Raw genomic sequence first — 20541 nt, forward strand, 5'->3', positions numbered from 1 at the left:
GCAGAGATACAAAACCCAACCTTTTACTGGAGGTTGAAAAGTTAGACTGTTTTAACTGCAGCCATTTAGTGACACAAGAGAGTAAAAGTCTGCTGGTGGGCTGGCCACTAATGTGCCAAGTTCATGTACCTCAGAGCTTAGTCTCCTTTGGAGCTGGCCTCCTGTTTCCAGAGGCCCGTTAGTCACTAGGATTTCAGCTCTAATAAAAATGTCTTAACAACTTCTACCTTCAGTGTCAGGAGTTGGACTCCAACCACTCTGTGTAGGAGCCCTGGTTTAGGGGAGACTCCTCGGCTGCCATTTGGTAAACACTATGGTGAAAACTTTTTATGTGCTTTGTTTTTTTTTCTTTACATTTTTTTATTGGTTGTTCACAACATTACAAAGCTCTTGACATATCATATTTCATACATTAGATTGAAGTGGGTTATGAACTCCCAATTTTACCCCAAATGCAGATTGCAGAATCACGTCGGTTACACATCCACAATTTTACATAATGCCCTATTAGTAATTGTTGTATTCTGCTACCTTTCCTATCCCCTACTATCCCCCCTCCCCTTCGCTCACATCTTCCCTCTCTACCCCATCTACTGTAATTCATTTCTCTCCTTGTTTATTTTCCCATTCCCCTCACAACCTCTTATATGTAATTTTGTATAGCAATGAGGGTCTCCCTTCATTTCCATGCAATTTCCCTTTTCTCTCCCTTTCCCTCCCGCCTCATGTCTCTGTTTAATATTAATCTTTTCCTCCTGCTCTTCCTCCCTGCTCTGTTCATAGTTGCTCTCATTATATCAAAGAAGACATTTGGTATTTGTTTTTTAGGGATTGGCTAGCTTCACTAAGCATAATCTGCTCTAGTGCCATCCATTTCCCTGCAAAGGCCAAGGCTCCCTGTCAGTGCTAAGAGGAAAACGACACTGATTGTGCTAAATCTCTGCTCATGAGTAAGCTGGTCTCAGGGAGAGCAGAGGACATACAAGGGGGGAGACATGACTACCACCTCACTGATGGCAGTATAGAAATCGACGTAAGCAAAGCATGAAGCTCTTCTTCTCTTACTTGTTCTCATGTTCCTCCTACTACATCAATTTATTTTGGGATTTCTATCGTAACTACAGCCAGGATACTTCTCCAAACTTAAAAAGGGTTTCTAAATTGGATCGCATAATACTAAGGGCAAAAGGTGATGATAGTCATATTATTAATCAGATTAGGTCCTCATATTGGTAAATGGTTTAATGACATACAAAATATCATACTTGTTCTCTCCCTCTCTTTGAGGATAGAAAAGAAATTAAAACCTTCCTTTAATAAATGTGAGTACGAATACTCAGAAGATGAATGATTTACCCAAGGTCATACCAAGAGAGTCACCATTACTTAAGTAGATGCTATTTATAACACTTTACTTCCCAAGGAAGTTTGAGTGCTTAATTTTAAATTGTTAATTTTTTCAAAACTTTATGAATGCTTAAAACTAAGCTTTTAAAAAGATATCAAAGAAGAAAGGTATCTCAGTGACACCAAACTCGAAAAACATCTCATCAATTTTGACAATAATTATAAGAATGTAAATTAAATAACTGTGACATAATGCACTTTTTAAATTGGTTCAAAATAAATATAACTAAACCTCTCCAATAGGGAATAGGATATATTATAAGTATCCTATTCCCTATTGGAGAGGGTCTCATTACTGCTGATGGTCCTATAAACTGGAAAAATCTTTCTAAAGAAATGTAGCAAAGTAAAGCAAAATCTTCTGAATTGCTCTGCTCTTGATTGGTAAGATAAATTTAAAATTAATCTATGGAAGTAATTTAAAAAATATAAAAATTTTACTCTGTTTCCTGTAAGCCTATTATTTACAATGCTAAAAGATTGGAAAATACCTAATATCTTTTGAGTGAGAAATGGTTTTAAAATATAGCATGTAAACATTATATAAACCTAAAGAGATAAAAAGCTAAAAATGAAGATGATTACCAATAAAAAGCTATGTATATATTTATATTAGGTTAACACATAGGGAATAGAAAATCAAATGTGTGTAGGGAATTACAATGCCATATTGAGTAAAATTTATTTAAGTACAGCTATTTGTGCACAAGGATGAAGAATTCAAGAGACCTTAGAAACATATCTGCAATTAATAAACCAAATCTAAAGACATTACTTGTGCATTTTACCTTAAAATAATTTAAATGTTTCATTTAACTATGATCTTAGATTTAATCCAGTTTTTTTCCAGTTTATAGGACCATCCGCAGTAATGAGTCCACTTATTAAATGTATCCTATTCCCTATTGGAGAGGTTTAGTTATATTTATATGATATTAGTTATATTGATCTTTATCAATAACCAATTTTGGCAGAAATAAATTTAGTTTATAGTAGATGGGTCTCATTCCTGGATTCAGTGTCACACATGGGTGGGTGGGTGGTCATTACACAGAAATAATTCACTAAAGCTACTGAATATGGCATTGTAATTCCCTACACATATTTGATTTTCTATTTCCTATTTGTTAACCTAATGTAAATAATATACGTATTCCATCATTGAAAAAAATAAACAAAAGAAAGGGATCCTGACTGAAATCCAGGGACTGGGTTTTCTCTGCTTCATAAAGAATGTCTTTTAACTACTGGTTTCCTGCAGTTGTAAAAGAGGCAATTTTGCTGGGTCACACAGAAAGTTCTTCTTGTTCTAAGGCCTTTGGTTCTTTAAAACACACATGTCTAGGATTGTCCTTAAAAAAATATTGTTCTGTTTAATTCTTTCTGTTTCCCCAACATCTTTTTAGTTCTAGTGTGCAGCTTATTGGACTTATGCAAATTTAGAAGAAATTAAAGTGCTAGTATACCCATCTGAGGGTGTGAGAGCTGTGTTGAACTCCACAATCAATGCTGAACAAAGATCCCTGGGTAAAGCTTAACTGAATTCTGGTAAAAATTAAATTACATTTTAGAGTCACTATGTATAGATTTCATTTAAAAAAAAAACTTGATTAAATGTTCTTATGAAGGAGGATATTAAAAAGATGGTAAGGATTTCCATTATTTGAATTTACCCAGTTCTTCCATGTCTGTGATTAAATATCTCCCAGACAGTTTTCCTTGCTATAAGCATAGTACATTAACATACAACCAAAGCAGAGGGGGTAGTATGCTGAAGACCCTATACCTTGAAGAGAGGTTAAAACCTGAGCCCACAAACTGTAGAAACTCTCCTCATTTTGTCATATTGGCCTTTCTTCGGTCTTATTACACACTCAGGAAAGAAAGCAAAGCATTAAAAAGTGGGAAGAAGTGTTATGTCTGAGAGCTAAAACAACTTCCTGGTGAATCTCACTGCATAGGTAAGGTTCTCAGGTTCAGAAACAGTGATGAGGATCAAACATCTTGGTAAAATTAATCTTGGAATACCATGTATTACACTACTGTTTCTGGAGAAGGCAAAGGGTGCTTTACTAACATTGCTTCATTTCATCTTCTGTAGTCTTTGGGGGAAATACTGAGCAAATTGAAGCCTTAGGAAGATGAAGTAATTTACACAGGGAGACAAAGTATTAAGTGATGGAACTGAATTCAAACTCACGAGCTCCTAGTACTGTTACGTTGTTTCCTGATAATGTATTTAAGAAGTTTTGGTTTATGAAGGATGAAAAGAATGGGTGAAGAGGGCTGTCACAAGAAAGTCATTAAAGTGGCCAAGAGTCAACAATGTGGTCAAAAAAAGGATGAAGCAGAAAAGCTATAAAAACAAAACAAACCAAACAAAAAACCACACACAACCATTTGTAATTTCTTAGATTAGGAACAAATGGGACTGGGGTCCCTCTGCAGGCTCTGCTGACATCACTGTCAAAGCTCTTGTAGCAACCAATAATTTCATAGTGGTGGTTCTAAGTTATTGTCAATGATAGCTCATGTAGTCCACATGAAAAGGCTGGGAACTATGCAATGCTTTTCTCTTTTCAATGAAGATCCCAAAAGGTGATATCTGAAATATTTGAATGTCCATTAGTGGTAAGCTTTCATTTGCCAGACTTTCTTTTAGATGTCATCGCTCTTTCCAGATCAACAGGACATTACTGTGTCCATCTTTATGTTTTGGACAAACTAAAACCATGTGGTATTTGCACAAGATATGAGGCTGTGGATAACTGAATATAGCCCTGGCTCTGACACTATGACAGAACATAAGAAGTTACTCTCCCTCTCTCTGTTTCTGTGTTCTCACTTCTAAAGAGATAAATTAGGCAAATGGTCTGAAGATTTTTTTTTCACCTCTAAAAATGTATGGCTTTTTAATGATGCTACATGTATTTAAATTGCCTCTGGGAGAAAAATGAAATAAAATTGAGCCTAACAGATGCAAAATAATATGTAATCCTTCATAGTCTTAATCTTGAACTTTTGGAACTGTGCTACAAACACCAGCATTACAGTGAATTAAAGTTACCAGGTTATGGCAAAATCCCATCCAGGCCACAAACTCCAATAAACCTTGAATTTTGGAAATTTTGCAAAGCTGTGACTCCCAACACCTCGCACCAAGGCTTTTTTGATGCTGCAATACCTCAGCATGAAGGACCAAATCATTACTCTTTTGTGAGTTGCAAAAAAAGTAATACTTTTATTCACAAACACATGTTAGACAGGCAGATCAAAATCATGCAGAAAGATAGCAAAATAAGGTACTTAAATTTTTTTTAAAGTTTGTATTTAGTCATCCAATTGTTCTATTAGAGAATAACATAATAGATTAAGTGGCCTTGGAAAAAATCTAAGATAATATGACTATTTTTCAGTCTCTCAGCTATGTTATTAAAATACAGGGTTTTTTTCTTTTAAAAAAGAAAACAATTATTAGCTCAGTCGGTATTACTATTCATTTCTCTTTAAGGTGCTCTATAATTCAGGGTTTCTCTGCATCATTGAAAATCTGCTGGATAAGGCTGGTAAGAAACATTCTGGGTAGAAAAGTAGTCCAGAAGTTTAGAAGAGCCTGACAAGTCCAGAAGTCTGCAAAGATTCCCTAGAAATACTGGCTTTCAAACACAGGGTGAGATTTACTAGCAAGAGGTAGACTCTGCTACTGGGAAGCCTTCTGATGCTTTGAGGAGGATACCTGCTAGTTTGGATATACATGCCTAAAATCCATAAGTTGGTGAACTTCTCAGCTGAATCACTAAATGAAAAACAGACCCACCCCAATGCACATTTCTGACTTCATATGAATGGGGAATACAGAGGGAAATCTACAATATGCCTATTTACACACATATATATATACACACACATACAAACACACACACACATTATAACACTGGGTGAGAAATAAAGCTTAGATGGCTACATTCTGTCTGGAGTGATTGGCATCAGGCCAAAGCACCTGAAGAGCAAAAATAAAGCACTTACAATGTAGCAGGGCTCACAGTATGCTTTCTTTTCAACGGCATAGAAGGGCTGCCCTCGGAGCTTGTTGTTGCAGATGATGCAGGTGAAGCAATCCACATGGAAGACCTGATCCATGGCAGTGCATCCTGTACCTTCCCCAACTACATTTTCCCCACAGCGAGCACAGCGGCCTGAAAGAAAAAGGGGAAGAATTGTTAAGGACAAAGAAATGCTTTGATCCTTCTGAAGAAGTCATTGTCCAGGAGACAGCAGATTTGTATTGTCAGCAGCAGCAAAAGAATCACCACCACCACCAGTAAAGTCACTTCCATCCTTTGAATGGATGTGGATTTTACACGAGTTAATTGAACAAAATTGACCAAAGGTCCCAGAGAAAGTGATGGACTAGAACTCAGGTCTCTGATTTTGAGTCCATCATCTGACTCCATTCACACTTTCAGATATAAGAGGGATATGAGTCAGGATGTTTGGACTGAAAGGCACAATCTACAAAACAGTCCAGGAAAGCTTCTCCTTGGAGAGTCTGTATATACTGGTGGAATGGGAGAGATCTAGATCCACACTTAAACTTCAATTCTTTTCACAAAATCACTGGTTGTCAAGCCTCTGCAGTCAGCCCCCAGTGATGGGCACACTACTCTAACTGCAAAAAAGTTCTCTTTCACACTGAATCAGATACTGCTACCCAGTTGTTCTAGCTCTACGTCTTCTAGTCTCATCTATTGGACCTGACCACGTAAACACGTACAATTCACTGAGCATGGCCTCAGTGTCTGCTCTTAGTTTGCATATCCCTAACTCTGCAGTGGTTCCACATACTGTGGGGTTTTGAGTCCCTTGTGGCCATGGTTGTCATTGTCCATCCAGTGGTCTGCAAAGCTACTGCATTCTTAAATTGATTAAAGGGGCATCTGGTCCATATATGGACACAGAGTTAGGTTTAAGTTTTAAATAATAACAACAAAATATAATTTTGAAACATAATTTTGTCAGCAAGAGGCACTGTGCTGGTTGTATGTTCATCTCTATCTGGCTTTGTCATGGGAATTTGGAGCAAGAGGTTGGGTCTGCATCTAGTATGCATCTTTATTCTTTGTCTTTACTAAATTAAAAACAATCCTAACAGGTACTGAGAACACTGGGAATGTCAGCAAGAATTTTCAGTCTTTTCAACATAACTTGTAGCAAACCTAGTGCTTCTCATGCCAGACATTTCTTCTTGGGGCATCTATGTATTAACTCATATTCACAATCCATGTGTAGATACTGTTATTTTTCTCCAAACCTTAGAAAACTAAGGCATGGAGAATGTTTAACATCAAGTCCAAGCAGTCTAGCTTTAGTGCCTATGCTCTTCACCGCTCTGGTAAATTGCCCCCTCCCAGTTCTGTGCACCAAGTTTAACACAGATCCAACACTATGGAGCATTATGGGGAGATTTGTCAGAGAAAACTGCTCTCAACACTACATCATTTTGGATTGACAATCATTTCACACTCAAAAGTGGGAGAGCTAAATGTTTCAACTTGGGAGAAAAGAAGTAAATATATTTCTAGTTCTCTCTGGTTGTATTTGGCCCTAGAAAGCATTTCTTTATATTCTGTTGTAGGATCAGAATGTCTCTGAAATAAAGCTCAAACTATCTAAGCAATAAGAACTATCAAATGCTGGCAAGAGTTAAGCTCTTAGAATCTGAGCTATCTCTACTACAGTTGATATTTTTATGAAGTCTCAATATTATATTCCTGACATTTGATAAAAATTTTGTAATAATCATTGTGGATGGTTTTACAAACCTCTAAGAATTAACTTGTACCTGTTTTTATTATAAGGTGTAACTTAGAAAGATATCTTTAAATTTTTCTACATTCCCTGTTAACAGTAAGAAAATCACATTATTTTATGTGTCACTACCTTCATGGTTATTGTGAAAACAGAAAAACCAAAAACTTAATTGGTTTACTAAAAGTTAAGCATGCTATGTTTGCAAATGAGACTGAAATTCTAAGAGCTTCATGCCACCAACTGACAACATTTCTTTCCAGAAAACATACTGGGTACTTTTAAGTGCCAGTGGGATGACCAATCCATATGACTATTAAAAACATTGGATTCCTATGAAAACTCAAATGTTGTATTACACATTTGTTAAATGCTGGTTGGTAAAATTATTTTTCTACCTTATTATTTCCCTTTATAAAAGTAAAAGGATCATGTAATAAGATATCAGGGACCACCAGGGATCTTGTGGACCACACTTTGTAATAACAGTTTGGGTGGATTAGTAATGACTTTTGGTCATAGCGGTCTGCTAAGCTGTTAAAGCTGGCAGTTTCAGTCTAGACTATAAATTTCTAAAGTATAATACCTGGAATCCAAGAGCTTCCACCTGCATGATTTGTAGAGAGTTTGATAGCTATCCATGAGGACTGGGTGGTCAGTGTCAATCTCCGATTTAGAAGGAAAGGTCCAGCTGAACAGGTAAGCTTTGAAATTTTCCATAAATTCAACAGACATCAAATGTCTACTCTTTGTCCAGGACCACAGTCAGATTCTGTGTGACATGCAGAAATGGAATTGGTGCTGTCAGCACCTTTTATAGTCACTTTGAGACTTACCTACATCCAACATGCACATGACAAAATATGCCTGTTGGATGTATGTTGTAGAAGAAAGTATTATGAAAATATGGAAGGAAAATCACATTGAGAGGGCTCAGTAACAACAAGCATTTGAATTCAATCTTAAAGGATGGAATTTTGACAGGTGGAAATGAAAGAGAAAAAAATATTCTAGAATTTCCAAAGAGATCCTGAGTGTTGGTTTACAAGAGGCAAAATTGCTGCAGTGATAGCAAAAGAGGCTTTAGTCTTCTCAGCTCTGTGAGCAGATGGACTATTTCATTAAAAAAAAAAAAGAAAAAAGAAAAGAAAAGAAAAGAAAAAGAACAACAACAAAAAACTTTTCCTTTAGGGTATGTTGAATATTTTTCCAGAGTGGGTCAGGGTAATATGCTGAACCCAGACATGACTCTGGATTTTTCTGCCTCTCATATTTTTCCTATTTTGGGGATAAATTGGGGACACTAGCCTAGAGGGCAGTCAGTCTGGCACCTCAAAATTCACAAGCACAGAAAAAAAGAGTGAAGAACAAAAATTAAAAATAGCTCTACACATCAGCAACACAGAGAAAGTGCCCAAAACGTTCCCTTTTCACATTAACAAGAATTTACAAACTATGCCTTTCAGAGAAGCATTCAGAATGAAAAGACACTCAAGCAAAATGTATTCTTGCCTCTAGAGGGACTTACACTACACATTATTAAAAGCACACCATGACTTAAATGCCCACCTTAGACAAGTACCTTTGCACTTTTAAACAAGGAAAAGCAGAGAAATGGTACCAAACTTCAAGGCATCAGAACATGAAAGAAACACAGTTGATTAGGAGACAGTAAGAGGCTACAACTCAGACTCCAGCCTTCTGTGGGGAGCTTCCTGTGAACATGTAGTACAACAAATCAAAAGAACCAATGGTAGAGGACAGATAGCCTGAAAATTCTGTTCATGAATAAAGTCCCACAAGCCATGCACACTGAAAGTGTGTGTGTGTGTGTGTGTGTGTGTGTGTGTGCGCGCGCGCGTGCGCGCGCGCGCAGGTGTGTGTATGGCTTTTATGGTCTGGTCTGGGGTGCCAGCCAGGGATTCTTCCTACCCCTCTTTTCCTCTCTACCATTCTGTAACAAGCCATCACTGTCTCTTTAGCACCTACTTTCTATCACTGTGCCTACTATATAATCAGGTTTTTTTTTTTTCATGGACCATTGCAGTGACTTCCTCCTTGTTCTGATGTCTGTGGTTTACTTTCTGTTACAAATGGAAAAGCTTTATGAAAGTTTTAATAAGTGAGCTGAATACGGGGGGTAAGATTGAATTCAAACAAGTCATTTTTAGGCAAGTGGAGAATAACATTCTAGGAAAATCATCAGATTGAGCAAGGGAGCTAGAGTAGGGGAATATGAGTTTTCGGTATTATTTTCATTTTTTTTTGTAGTTTTCATTCACTTTCTTCACTTGTGCAAATAAACGTTTTTATTTAAAAATGTTTTCCCAATGATCACCACGTGCTTCTTTTGAGATGGGATCAAAGTATCCATTTTTAGAATTGGTGCCATGATATGGGGATGAGATACTTCCAAATGTGCCCATAATTCAACATTAAAATAAAGTAGTAAATTTATGCCAATATCAAGCCTGGTCACTTTTGTTTTCATATTCTCCTTGCTATTAGACTTATAGAAAATTTGGTTATAAGGAAAACTAATACTCTACCTCTAAATATTATAATGAATTGAAGCTCTATATGCCAATGTATATGATATATCTATTTTCTCAGTAACCATATTCTTTAATTCATTCTGAAAAAAAGTCCTTTATAAAAATTTTAATCAACAAGACTATATAAAGGTAGTTTGAAAAGATGGAAAAGTATTCCTAGAAATAAGATGGGCTCCAATTAACTGTACTTATGGCCGAGGAGTTATCTTCTTGGAGCGCAGCCTCAATTAAGCTGATTCAGAAATTATCTTCCACTGATGATATGAGAAGACATTAGAACAAATTTGCATTCTTTATGTGACAGTCCCATATGACATTCTCTGAGGGTTTAATATGATGGCATTTTCTAATCACCTAAGTTTTTATTTCATGGGTCCCTGTAACATTAATGAATGCAATAATTAAACTGCCTATGTTCTAGGACATGGATCCTAAACCTTGTTTGTATATTGCAATCATCTGGAAAACCTTTAAAAAATTACTAAATCCAGTGTCCTGGGTCCAGAGATTCTGATTTCCCAGGTCTAAGATGGTTCAGGAGTGAAAATGGTATAAGCATTTCAAATGATTCTAATGTTTGGCCAAATTGAGCCACTGGTCTAAGGGGTACCTATTTCTATACTACTTGTCAGAATAAATATTGACAAGATTGCCCAAACAGGTTTCTTCTGCATGCAAAACAGACTGTTCAACCATAAGTTGAAAAAATGGAAGTTTCTATGGCATTATAATATATACAGGTTTTTTTTCCAACAAGAGTAAACCCCTTAATACTGTTGTTATGTGTTAGCTTAAACTTTTCAATGGGTCTCCATCCACCCAAAATACATGAACAGAATGAGCTAAATTTTCTTTTAAGATATTTTGCTAGCATTTAGTCAGAGAAAGTATCTCCTTTGTATTAATTAGAACATTCCTACAGAACATGCTTCTTATGTGTTTTCAATAGATTTATCAATATGATCAATCAGTACTGCATGACTTTAAACAACACAGACTCCACAAAGAATGTCCACTGATAGTCATTTAACGTAGGATATCACATATTGTATCATAGAGTAAACTGAGTTTTTACCATTTTCTTGGACTCTGTCTTTAAATAATGTAGCAATATCCAGACTCCCATGGTAAGTGCCATTTGGATCTGTGGATGCTGAAGTCCTGATCATTTCTTAAAAGTTACACTTTAGGACACATCCACTTCATTAAGTTACTGCTTAGATGGTCCTCTCAGAGATACATACAGATTCAACTCATACATGGAGAGGAGGAAAGAGGAGGCTGTGAATGGCTGTTCCCCTCCTTTCTCTCTCTCTCTCTCTCTCTCTCTCTCTCTCTCTCTCTCTCTCTCACACACACACACACACACAAACACACACACACACACACACACACACTGAGGAGACAGAGAGAGAAGGAGCAAAGACTATAAGACTGCTATAGTCCTAGGACTAGTGGTAGATAAGAGACTTTTAGAGACAGGTTATAAAACACTTTAATTCAGAAAAAGATACTAAGCTAAGGTCAAACATACAAACAAACAAACTCCACACATGCACATGAAAACCAAACCCAAGAAGCTGTTGGGAAGAGAAGTTCTGGAATGGGTGGTAAAGGCCTGGGTGAGAAACTACAAGAAATGAAGTGAAGGCTGAGCGATCTCCTGAATAAGGGAAGTGATTATGAAATCTGACCACAACATGATTCATTTATAGACTTATATTTGCTTAGGTTAGATTTTCAGGTGAGGACATACACTGAAAGGGGGAATCCCACATAGGGTGGCCAAAGCAAGCACATTTTATTTGATTTAAATATCTACTTTGTGAAGAAGCAAACAAGAAAACAAAACAACAACAACAACAACAACAAAACAACCCAGAAAGTTGCTATGTTTTTCTCTGGGCCAGACTCTACCCTAAGCTAATACTCTCTCAGTCCTATTAATGCTTATTTACCAATATTCTTGTCTGGTAGATAAGAAACCAAGTCTAAGTTACCTGGCCAGGGTCTAGGGAAGAATGCAGTGTGGCTATTATAGGATACAGGTCTGACCTCTAAAGCCCATTTTCTTAAGCAGCGCATATTTTACTATAAACACATTTTATTATTCAGTCATAACTCTGTTATCAGCATTGCTTAGGAACAGGGCCCATTTCCACCCCCTGGGAAGGAAGAAGGATCAGTTCAGCATCCTCAAGCCCCCAATCGCAGAGATTTTAGTGAACATCACTATCTGTGAAGGGCCTTCACAATGGTATTAAGTGTGAAGATTATTTAAATACTGGCTTTCCATCAGGAAAGCTTTGGAAAAAAATACTGATGCTCACACACTGCCTCCAGAAACTGATTTAATTGTTCCTAGCTGAAACCCTGAGATAATGATTTTTGGAGGTTCTTGGGTCAATCTCATGCAGTGAATTAGAGAACCACTATTGTACCGGGGGACTCTGTGCTTGTATGTTCCACAAGGAGTAGTCTTTCCTGCAGTGTCAGAAGGTGGTGGTGGCTAGTGCCAAAAGCCCTAACAGAGAACTAACTTAATATTAGGTTGACAGAGGCAGAGATTTGGGCACCAATGACCCTGGTCCTGACCTTCACTAAACTAATCACACACTCACAGTAGTCATGACCATAACTTTTGGAGAACCTTCCATTCTCAGGAAAAGAATCAGAAACAAAACAAAATAAAAACACCACAGGCACCACCAATAAACAAAGCAGAAAGAAATACTGCTTTTCAGTTTGGGATATTATGTTGTGCTCTTTTTAAACAAAGTCAGATATGTCACAGTGGAGAGAAATCGTAACTATAAGACTTGCTGTTACTGCCTACTGACCATGAGCAGCCTAAACAAGTTTCTTGAATTTAAAAGACTGGAGTTCCTTGTCTCCAAATCAAGCAGCTGAGTAGGTTCTTTCTCTAGACTGGAGGCTGTATGCTATGTTGAGTCATCCATCCAACTACCTGTCAACCCCTCTATGAATGCATTGACCGAGTCTCCATTCTGTGCCAAATATAGTGGTCACCTTTTAAAGTCTCTGTAGAAAGGAGATGAAAACAGATACTTTAACTCCAGCTGTGAAGCTCATATGTACAAAGTGCTTGGTAGAAGCTCAATATTGCCTTCCAGCTATAGGAGGAAGAGGAAAATCTTAAAAACTAAGAGCCCATAATACACAGGACCAGAAAGATACTTGTCCTAGATTACTCCCTTTCACAACAGTCAATGTGCCAGTTATATAGGGAGCCACGTCTCTTGAGACCATTAGGTAAGATTTATATTTATCAATTTATTATTAGTTAAATTCAGTGGTAGGAATCCAGTTCCAATTCAACCAAAATTTGTGGACCCTACAGTGACAATGATAGTCAACATCTACTCAGCTATTGTTGTGTGTTGGTTTAAGTATTTAAATGTATTCCCTCACATAATCCTTCTAAGACCCTATGACTAGGTCCTATTATTAGTTCATTATAGTTGAAGAAAAGATGGTATAGAGGGATTAGAATCTTGCCCAAGGCCTCAGAGGTCACTACTGAAGCTGTAATTAGGGCCTAGGTAGTGTTGATTTTGGAGCCTACTTCCTGTAAGGTCTGCTTATTAACTTTAGAAATCCAAAATTCCAAAAACATCTGGCCTGGCAGGAAGCTTGAAAAAAGCTTAGAACATCCCTGATAGGAACATTAATATCTCTTTTTGACAAAGCAAGATTTTTTTTTCAAGTTGATTCACACACACACACACACACACACACACACACACACACATTCTCATATTCCCACTCTTTTGGTGGGGGTGCATACTGGGGATTGAACCCAGAGACACTGTACCACTAAGTTACATCTTCAGCACTTCTTATTTTTTTTTGAGACAGGGCCTCACTAAGTTGCTGATGCCAGCCTAGAATTTGCTATCCTCCTGCCTTAGCTTCCCAACTCACTGGAATCATAGGTGTGCACTCCTGATCCTGGCTTCTCATAGTCCCACTCTTAATACTTAATCTCTTCTATGTTTAACATCTATTCCATGAATGACCCTTAAGAAAAAAGCAGTACTTACTAGTAGAGTTATAACAGCTGTGGAACAATTATTTTTGAGTTATGATTTGAATTTGCTCCATGGTATGTCTCATGGAAATTTGTATTACCCTCAGTTCCACTTGAAAGTTAAATGTGCCCACTTACTTTTAGCTCTTATGTTAGAAAATCTCCACATTTATTCTGGTTATTTTAAAGTAAACCGAACAATGAGGTGACCAGGGTGGTTTTTCTAAAGTAACTGTTTTTAGCACCCAGTGGCAGCATGATCTTCGCCATGATGTTAACAAGAGTTCCTTATACCATTTAAACATACATTCTTACTCATCCATTGATGTGACACTTCAATGATCCTTGGAGACAGAAAAGCAAGCATTATGTTCATCTTCATTTTAGCAATGAAAAAACTGCTAAGATAAAAAGATTTAATGGCCAATAGAACCAGTGAGGAGTTCAATATATGATAAAAGATTTTTATTCAAACAAGTCAGAAAAAAGAATATGCTCAAAATGAGGTGGAATCTATGTACATAATGTGTAATAAGCATGGCAACACGAAGACATAACTTCTCAGTCTCAAGGACTGTACGAAAATGGTTTACAGATGAAAGAATATGACTCATTTTATAAAAGGGCTTTAGGTTTTCTCAAGGGTCCCTCTTATCTTCTTGTGTCATAAAAGAAGAATGCAGAAACTAAACTGATCCTTTGGAAAACAGCAATACTGTGCACACACACACACACACACACACACACACACATGCACATGCATACATACCCTTTTATGTAAAGGAGTCAGTATTTCACTGGCAGTTTCCTCTAATAATCATATTATCTTTCTGTCTTAGACAAGAAATGTGCTATGGATGGAATGTGTCCTCTCTAAGGTTCAGGTATCCAATGTAATGGTATTAGGAGGTAGGGCCTTGAAGAAGTGAGTGGCTTTTCCCTCCTGAATGGATCAATCCCTTACACAGAGGCTCCATGCTACAACATGCTAGCTTGCCTTTCTGCCATCTGCCATGTGAGGATCCAGTGACAAGGTGCCATTCCTGGAAGCAGACAGCACCTTCACTAGACATCAGAACCCTGCTGAGGCCCTGTTCTCAAAATCCCTACGCTTAAGGAATGCAAGAAAATAAATTTCTTTTCTTTATAAACTACACAGACTTGGGTATTCTTTAACAGTGTCATGGAAAAAATAAGGCAATGTATGACTACTTGAAGAAGTCTACCTTATAGTACTTGCCTCCATGGGGGACACAAATTTACAACATAGACTAAAAAGGAGAACATACAATTTATAACTAACATTATTTTCAGCTATATAAAGATTGAGAGTAATCCATAACATTCAAATAGAACTTCATAATTCTTATATTCTCATTTGAATCTTACAATAACTAATAAATAAATAAGACAATAACATTATGTAAGACTTGAGAAGTAGATAGCAGCAGATCTTATAATTCAAGCCTGATCTGGTGAGTGATCTTTGAACTAGACCATATTACTTGCACACGTGGTCCTGGACCCAGAGATAGGAAATAGCCTCAATTGACACCACTTCCTTGGGAAGCCAATTAGTCTCTCTTGGGCCTTTCCTTCTGCATTTAGTGCCAAAATGCTCATAATGCACTGCGAAGAGAATTTAAATCATCTTAGAATGTGTAGAAAATTTAGAAAGGATCTAGTCCCACCTCCTTATTCACAGATGCAAAAACCAAGGCTAAGAGAGAGATTATGCCTTGACTAAGACCCAATAGGAAGCCAACAGCAGAGACAACATCTGAATGCAGGATTTTGGGGGCTTAGTAGAGAGACCTTTCAAGCTGCATAAAACTATCTTCCAGGTGTGTTACCTTAAATATTAGTTTCTTTCCACTAGTAGGTGCTGTTGCCTGAGGATATGGATTTTCTTCCTCCAAATAATGGTAAAATTTTATTGTAAATGGAGGTATTGTGTGGGACATAGTCAAGTCTGAGAAGATGACTCCTACATGATTTCAGAACAAGGTTAAATCCATTACCATCTGAACTAGGACAATCATCTTATTTCTCTCTGAAATCCTTTGTTGTGTTCTGGATTTGTACATCTGTTGTATTCTGAAAATCTCAGGAATGACAGAAAGAGGTGAGGTAATAGGTTCTGCAGAGGAATACCTTGGACAAAAAAGACCTGACTCTAATCCCTGTGTGACCATATCTGGTAAAACAAAACAAAACAAAACAAAACAAAAAAAACAATTGTTTTACACTTTGGTGTTGTTATTATACTCATTTGATGGGAAGGTTCCACTTTCACTTGATTATTTATTTGTTTAAATAAGTACAAATCACTTAAGTGGGATAAATGATAAATATGTGGACAAAAGAATTTGGTTTTGGTCCTATCTGCACAATATAAATGATCTGTGACTTTGGATAAACTATTTCATCTGTTGGAGCCATATGTGGAATGGGCATTGTAATCTCAGTCCTAGGTACTTCAAAGTATTGTTGGGAAGAATATAATTATATAAATAATACACACACATATACATGTTACTACAAAATATAAGACATTCCTCTAAGATGCATGTTTTGTTATAAATATCAATATAAGTCGCATGCAATATATAGCAAAATGTACGTATATATCTGGAACTACCATACAGTGACCACATTCTAAGGAATTTCTATTCCACATCTACAAAGTGGAATGCAGGGCTGATATGAGTAGACAGACTTTGAGGAGATGAGTGTCTTAGAAATACTGGCAGTGTCATTATTTAGTTGGTAGATGAATGCCATGTCACACAAAGTGGGACAACGGAGCTCAGAGGGCTACCCACGGGTGTGGAGTCTTAGGATATCAGGCCATTCCACTATGCAGCTCAGTGGAGTCCTCCTCGATAAACTGCGGTCTGCATCTTATTCCATTTCCAGCGCTTGCATAGCAACACTGAGCTTTCTGAGTGCCGAAGTGACGTCTAGGGAACAGTTATTAATATACGTATGTGTGCACACAGTATGTGAAAATATGCAAGATTGAAAGCGATTAGTGTATTACTTTTAGGTAATACTTCCCACCGGGACTATGCTCCTGGAAAAATTCCTCTCCCTCTACAGAAGCTTGCAGAGTCATCTGCTATCACTTACCAGAATGTTTGGGATAAAAATGGTGTCAATTTTAAGGAAACACACGTCTCAATTTTCTTTGTTAACATTTGAATAAAACATGAGGTTTCTACTTTTCCCCTTCTCCTCTTTCATTCAGAGAATAAGTCCCTTCACAATCTTGCTTTGTGAGAGAGAGAAAATAGTTACCCTTCTTTGCCACCTCCAGATTAGCAGTATCACTGAGTTTTTAAGGAGAAAAGTATGAATTCCGTTCTAATGAACTCCATAATTTTGAGATACAGAGTGATGCTTTGCCATAGAATATAGTAAGAAATCTCCTTTCTATGCAGAGTCCTGAAAGATCATCAGAGACAGTGGCAGAGGAAAGGCACAGGGAGTGCCAAAGGAATAATTTGACTGGGACTACAGGAACAATTTCTGGACCATATGAGACTCTGAAAAAATCAGAACATTGCCCAGGGAGCCATGCACCTGGGCTGGCTATGCATTCCCTCTGTAGCTCCCTTCCATAAAGTGAATGCCTGGAATCAGGAGTATTTCCAAAGACCAGAATTCAGTTCTTCATTATAAGATAGATTTTTATAAGACAAACACATGGACTACATATAGAGTCAGGCTAAGAGTCAAGGGAACCTATTCAAGGGGAATTTCTGGGCAGCTCTTCAAGACCCCAAATTTGTTGAAAGGCTATAGAACTTATGGAAATGGACATATTTTATTTATATCACTGGAAAATTTCTGGGCAATTCCCCTTATACTAAAGTCGTTTTCATATTTAGATAATCATATTCAATAAACATACATAATTTTTACAAGATGATTGGGTTTATCAGGCACTTGGGGCCTGATAACTAGTGAGATAAGTCATGGGCCCTCCCTTATTATGGCTTATAGGGAGCTCCCAGAAACCAAGTAAACCTACAGAAAGTGCACAAAAACAGAGAAGCTATTAATGGGCTTTTGCATCAGCTCCTGCTATGTGATTTTATTTGATTTTCTTAGGCAAAAGATATCACACAGGGGGAGTGCAAAGTTGAAGGTCTTTAGCAGCGATTTGGACTGTAAACACAGCTTGGCATTATCAGCATTCTGTTAAGTTCAAAGAAGAGATAGTTACAACAAATACAGCTTGCTTTATTCTGAAACAAAACTGTGCACATATTTGTGGCCATACTACTAATTAACCTGTAGATTGTTCCTTTCATCTATTCAGTATGTTTTTCTCCCTCTGGTTACAACATGTTGGGGTTATTTTTTTTTTGCCATCTGGAATATACTCAAACTGTTCTCTTATAGGCACGAGAGAGAGAATGGTACAAATGATTAAGGGATTGGAGAAACTGACTTGTACAGAAAGATGAAAGGAGCTATCTATGTGCATATAACAAGGCTGAAGGATGACTAAGGAGTGTCATGATGACGGCCTATAAATATTTGAAAGGTGTAAACACTGAGGAATAATTTAGCTCAGTGCAGGTGGTACAACTGGGAGTGATGGTGTATCTTAAAGAAAAGGGAAGATCTTTACTAAAGAAAAATGGAAATGCTTAAGATCCTACGTATAGGTTAGAGCAAAATGGAACATGAAGGGCAATATCAAGAGCAATAGAACAAGAGCTAGAAGATTTTCTAGGTAATGTTTTTTCTAGGTAACCTTGGGAAGGTCACTTTACTTCCATGGGCCTTAGTTCCCTCTTTCATAAATTAATGTGTGAACCAAAGGAGATATGTAGATTTTTTTCAGTGTGCTACGATGCACCCTAAGGACTTTGAAAATCCTGCTAAATTGTTAGGGAATAGGAAGAAGAGTAGAGAAGAGCAGAAAACCCCCTTCACCAGTCTCATCTCTATATTATTAGTTCCCTCAGAATAACTTCTGAGGAATTTACCTACTCAAAGAAATTTACTGATTTGAAAATTTGAAAACATATATTAGAGATTGGTTTTATATCCTTTCTATTCAAAAAAAATCCTGACAAGACAGAACAATCACTAAAGATATGTGTTCATAAAATATTTACTGAGTAGCTACTATGTGCCAACAAAGAAGACACGGCAGTGAGAGGGAAGTGCCTGTTGCCCTCCCAGAAATCACATCCTAAATGCAACTCTACTGCAGGATTGCCCCAAATTCACAAATGACTAGAGAAATAACTCATGTCACTCCTAGTAAGATTGAACATAATTACTTCAATTTAACATTTATTGAGTACCTATCAGTCTTAAAAGACTCATGATAATAAGAGGGCCAATATTCATACTAAACAAAAATCAAATGCCTACTATGCATCAGGCACTGTGAGTTCAACTAGGATATGAAGATGAGTGAGACCTGGCATCTGCCTCCCCTGAACACATGGACACATATAATTATATATAACATAAAGAAGGCTATGGACAGAGTCATACAAAAGATGTCATTGGAGTCATATAAAAAATGAATTCTTTCTAGAAATGGGTTTGGGTTGGGGAAGGCTGCTCATCAGGTCAAACTTTAGAAGAGAGATGGTGGAATCAAACCATGAAAACCAAAAACATTTACCCAAGTAGAGAAGCAGGAAGGGAAAAGCTCTCTAAGTTAAGGCAAGAGTGAAAACAAGGAGAAGTGGAATTGCATGCCTCCTGAAAACCTAGGGGCAGGTTGGCTGACTGGTCATAGTGATGCAGTTGAGAGTTAATATGCTCTGCATTTAGCAATGGGGTCCCTGGATCAACTCTCCAGCTCATCTGTAATACACACCGACTGGAGCTTGACTGTTTGATGGCCTGACTGCTTTTCCTGACTCTTCTGCTACTCTCAAGTATGTCTGTCCACCTCCTCAACCCAACCCTGGCACAATGTACCATGAAACACAGCCCCCATTTCATCCCAAATGCCTCTTGGGTGTGTTGACACAACCAGTCAACACCCAGATCCCATCTTCTGTCTCACCTGATAACAGAGTCAGCTGTAGTTGATTCCAAACCTGCTCATGCCATTTGAACTTGCTATTTCACCATTAATTACACAGATTAATTAAAAACAGAGAACCTAACACGTTAAGGCCCCAACACCTCAAAACAAAAAAGAGTGAAGATGTTATAAATTCTAAACAGAATGCTTTGAAAGAGTTCCATAAAGATTTTTCACCTATGGAAAAAAAATGTAAATTGTTTAATGAGGTACATATAAGCAAACTATAAAATATTAGCAGACACAAAAAAGCATAAAATTCCAAAGTGTTCTGTTCTCACTTTGTTTCTGAAATGTCTTTAAGCTTATTCTCCTTTAAAGAAACCCAACTGAGGGGCTGGGGCTGTGGCTCAGTGGTAGAGTGCTCGCCTGGCACATATGAGGTGCTGGGTTCGATCCTCAGCACTACATAAAAATAAATAAATAAATAAAGATATTATGTCCAACTACAACTCAAAAAAAAAAAAAAAAAGAATTAAAGCAACCCAACTGAAACGTGTAGAGGATCCAGAATTTGCACACCAAACATGAGGTTAAAAGCCCCCACCCAAGTATGCAGTGGTGATACCTCAAAACAATTGGTAAAATACACTTTTTGTTATTTAGTAAAACTAACTTTATTGAGGTATAATCTACATGCAATAAATAAGAAC

The 20541-nt window shown here is 37.3% G+C and overlaps 1 protein-coding gene across 9 annotated transcripts in view; it reads right to left on the bottom strand.

Annotated features, from left to right (window-relative positions):
* Window positions 1–20541, bottom strand: part of LPP (LIM domain containing preferred translocation partner in lipoma) — a 654410-nt gene that overhangs the window by 99383 nt on the left and 534486 nt on the right. For all 9 annotated transcript variants that reach the window (XM_081302853.1, XM_081302852.1, XM_081302849.1 and 6 more), the window contains one exon: window positions 5434–5603. In XM_081302853.1, the coding sequence (XP_081158979.1) occupies window positions 5434–5603 (170 nt within the window). The remainder of the gene's footprint in view (window positions 1–5433; window positions 5604–20541) is intronic.

Source organism: Spermophilus citellus, assembly GCF_964194105.1.
Source record: "Spermophilus citellus genome assembly, chromosome: 7".
Taxonomy (NCBI): domain Eukaryota; kingdom Metazoa; phylum Chordata; class Mammalia; order Rodentia; family Sciuridae; genus Spermophilus; species Spermophilus citellus.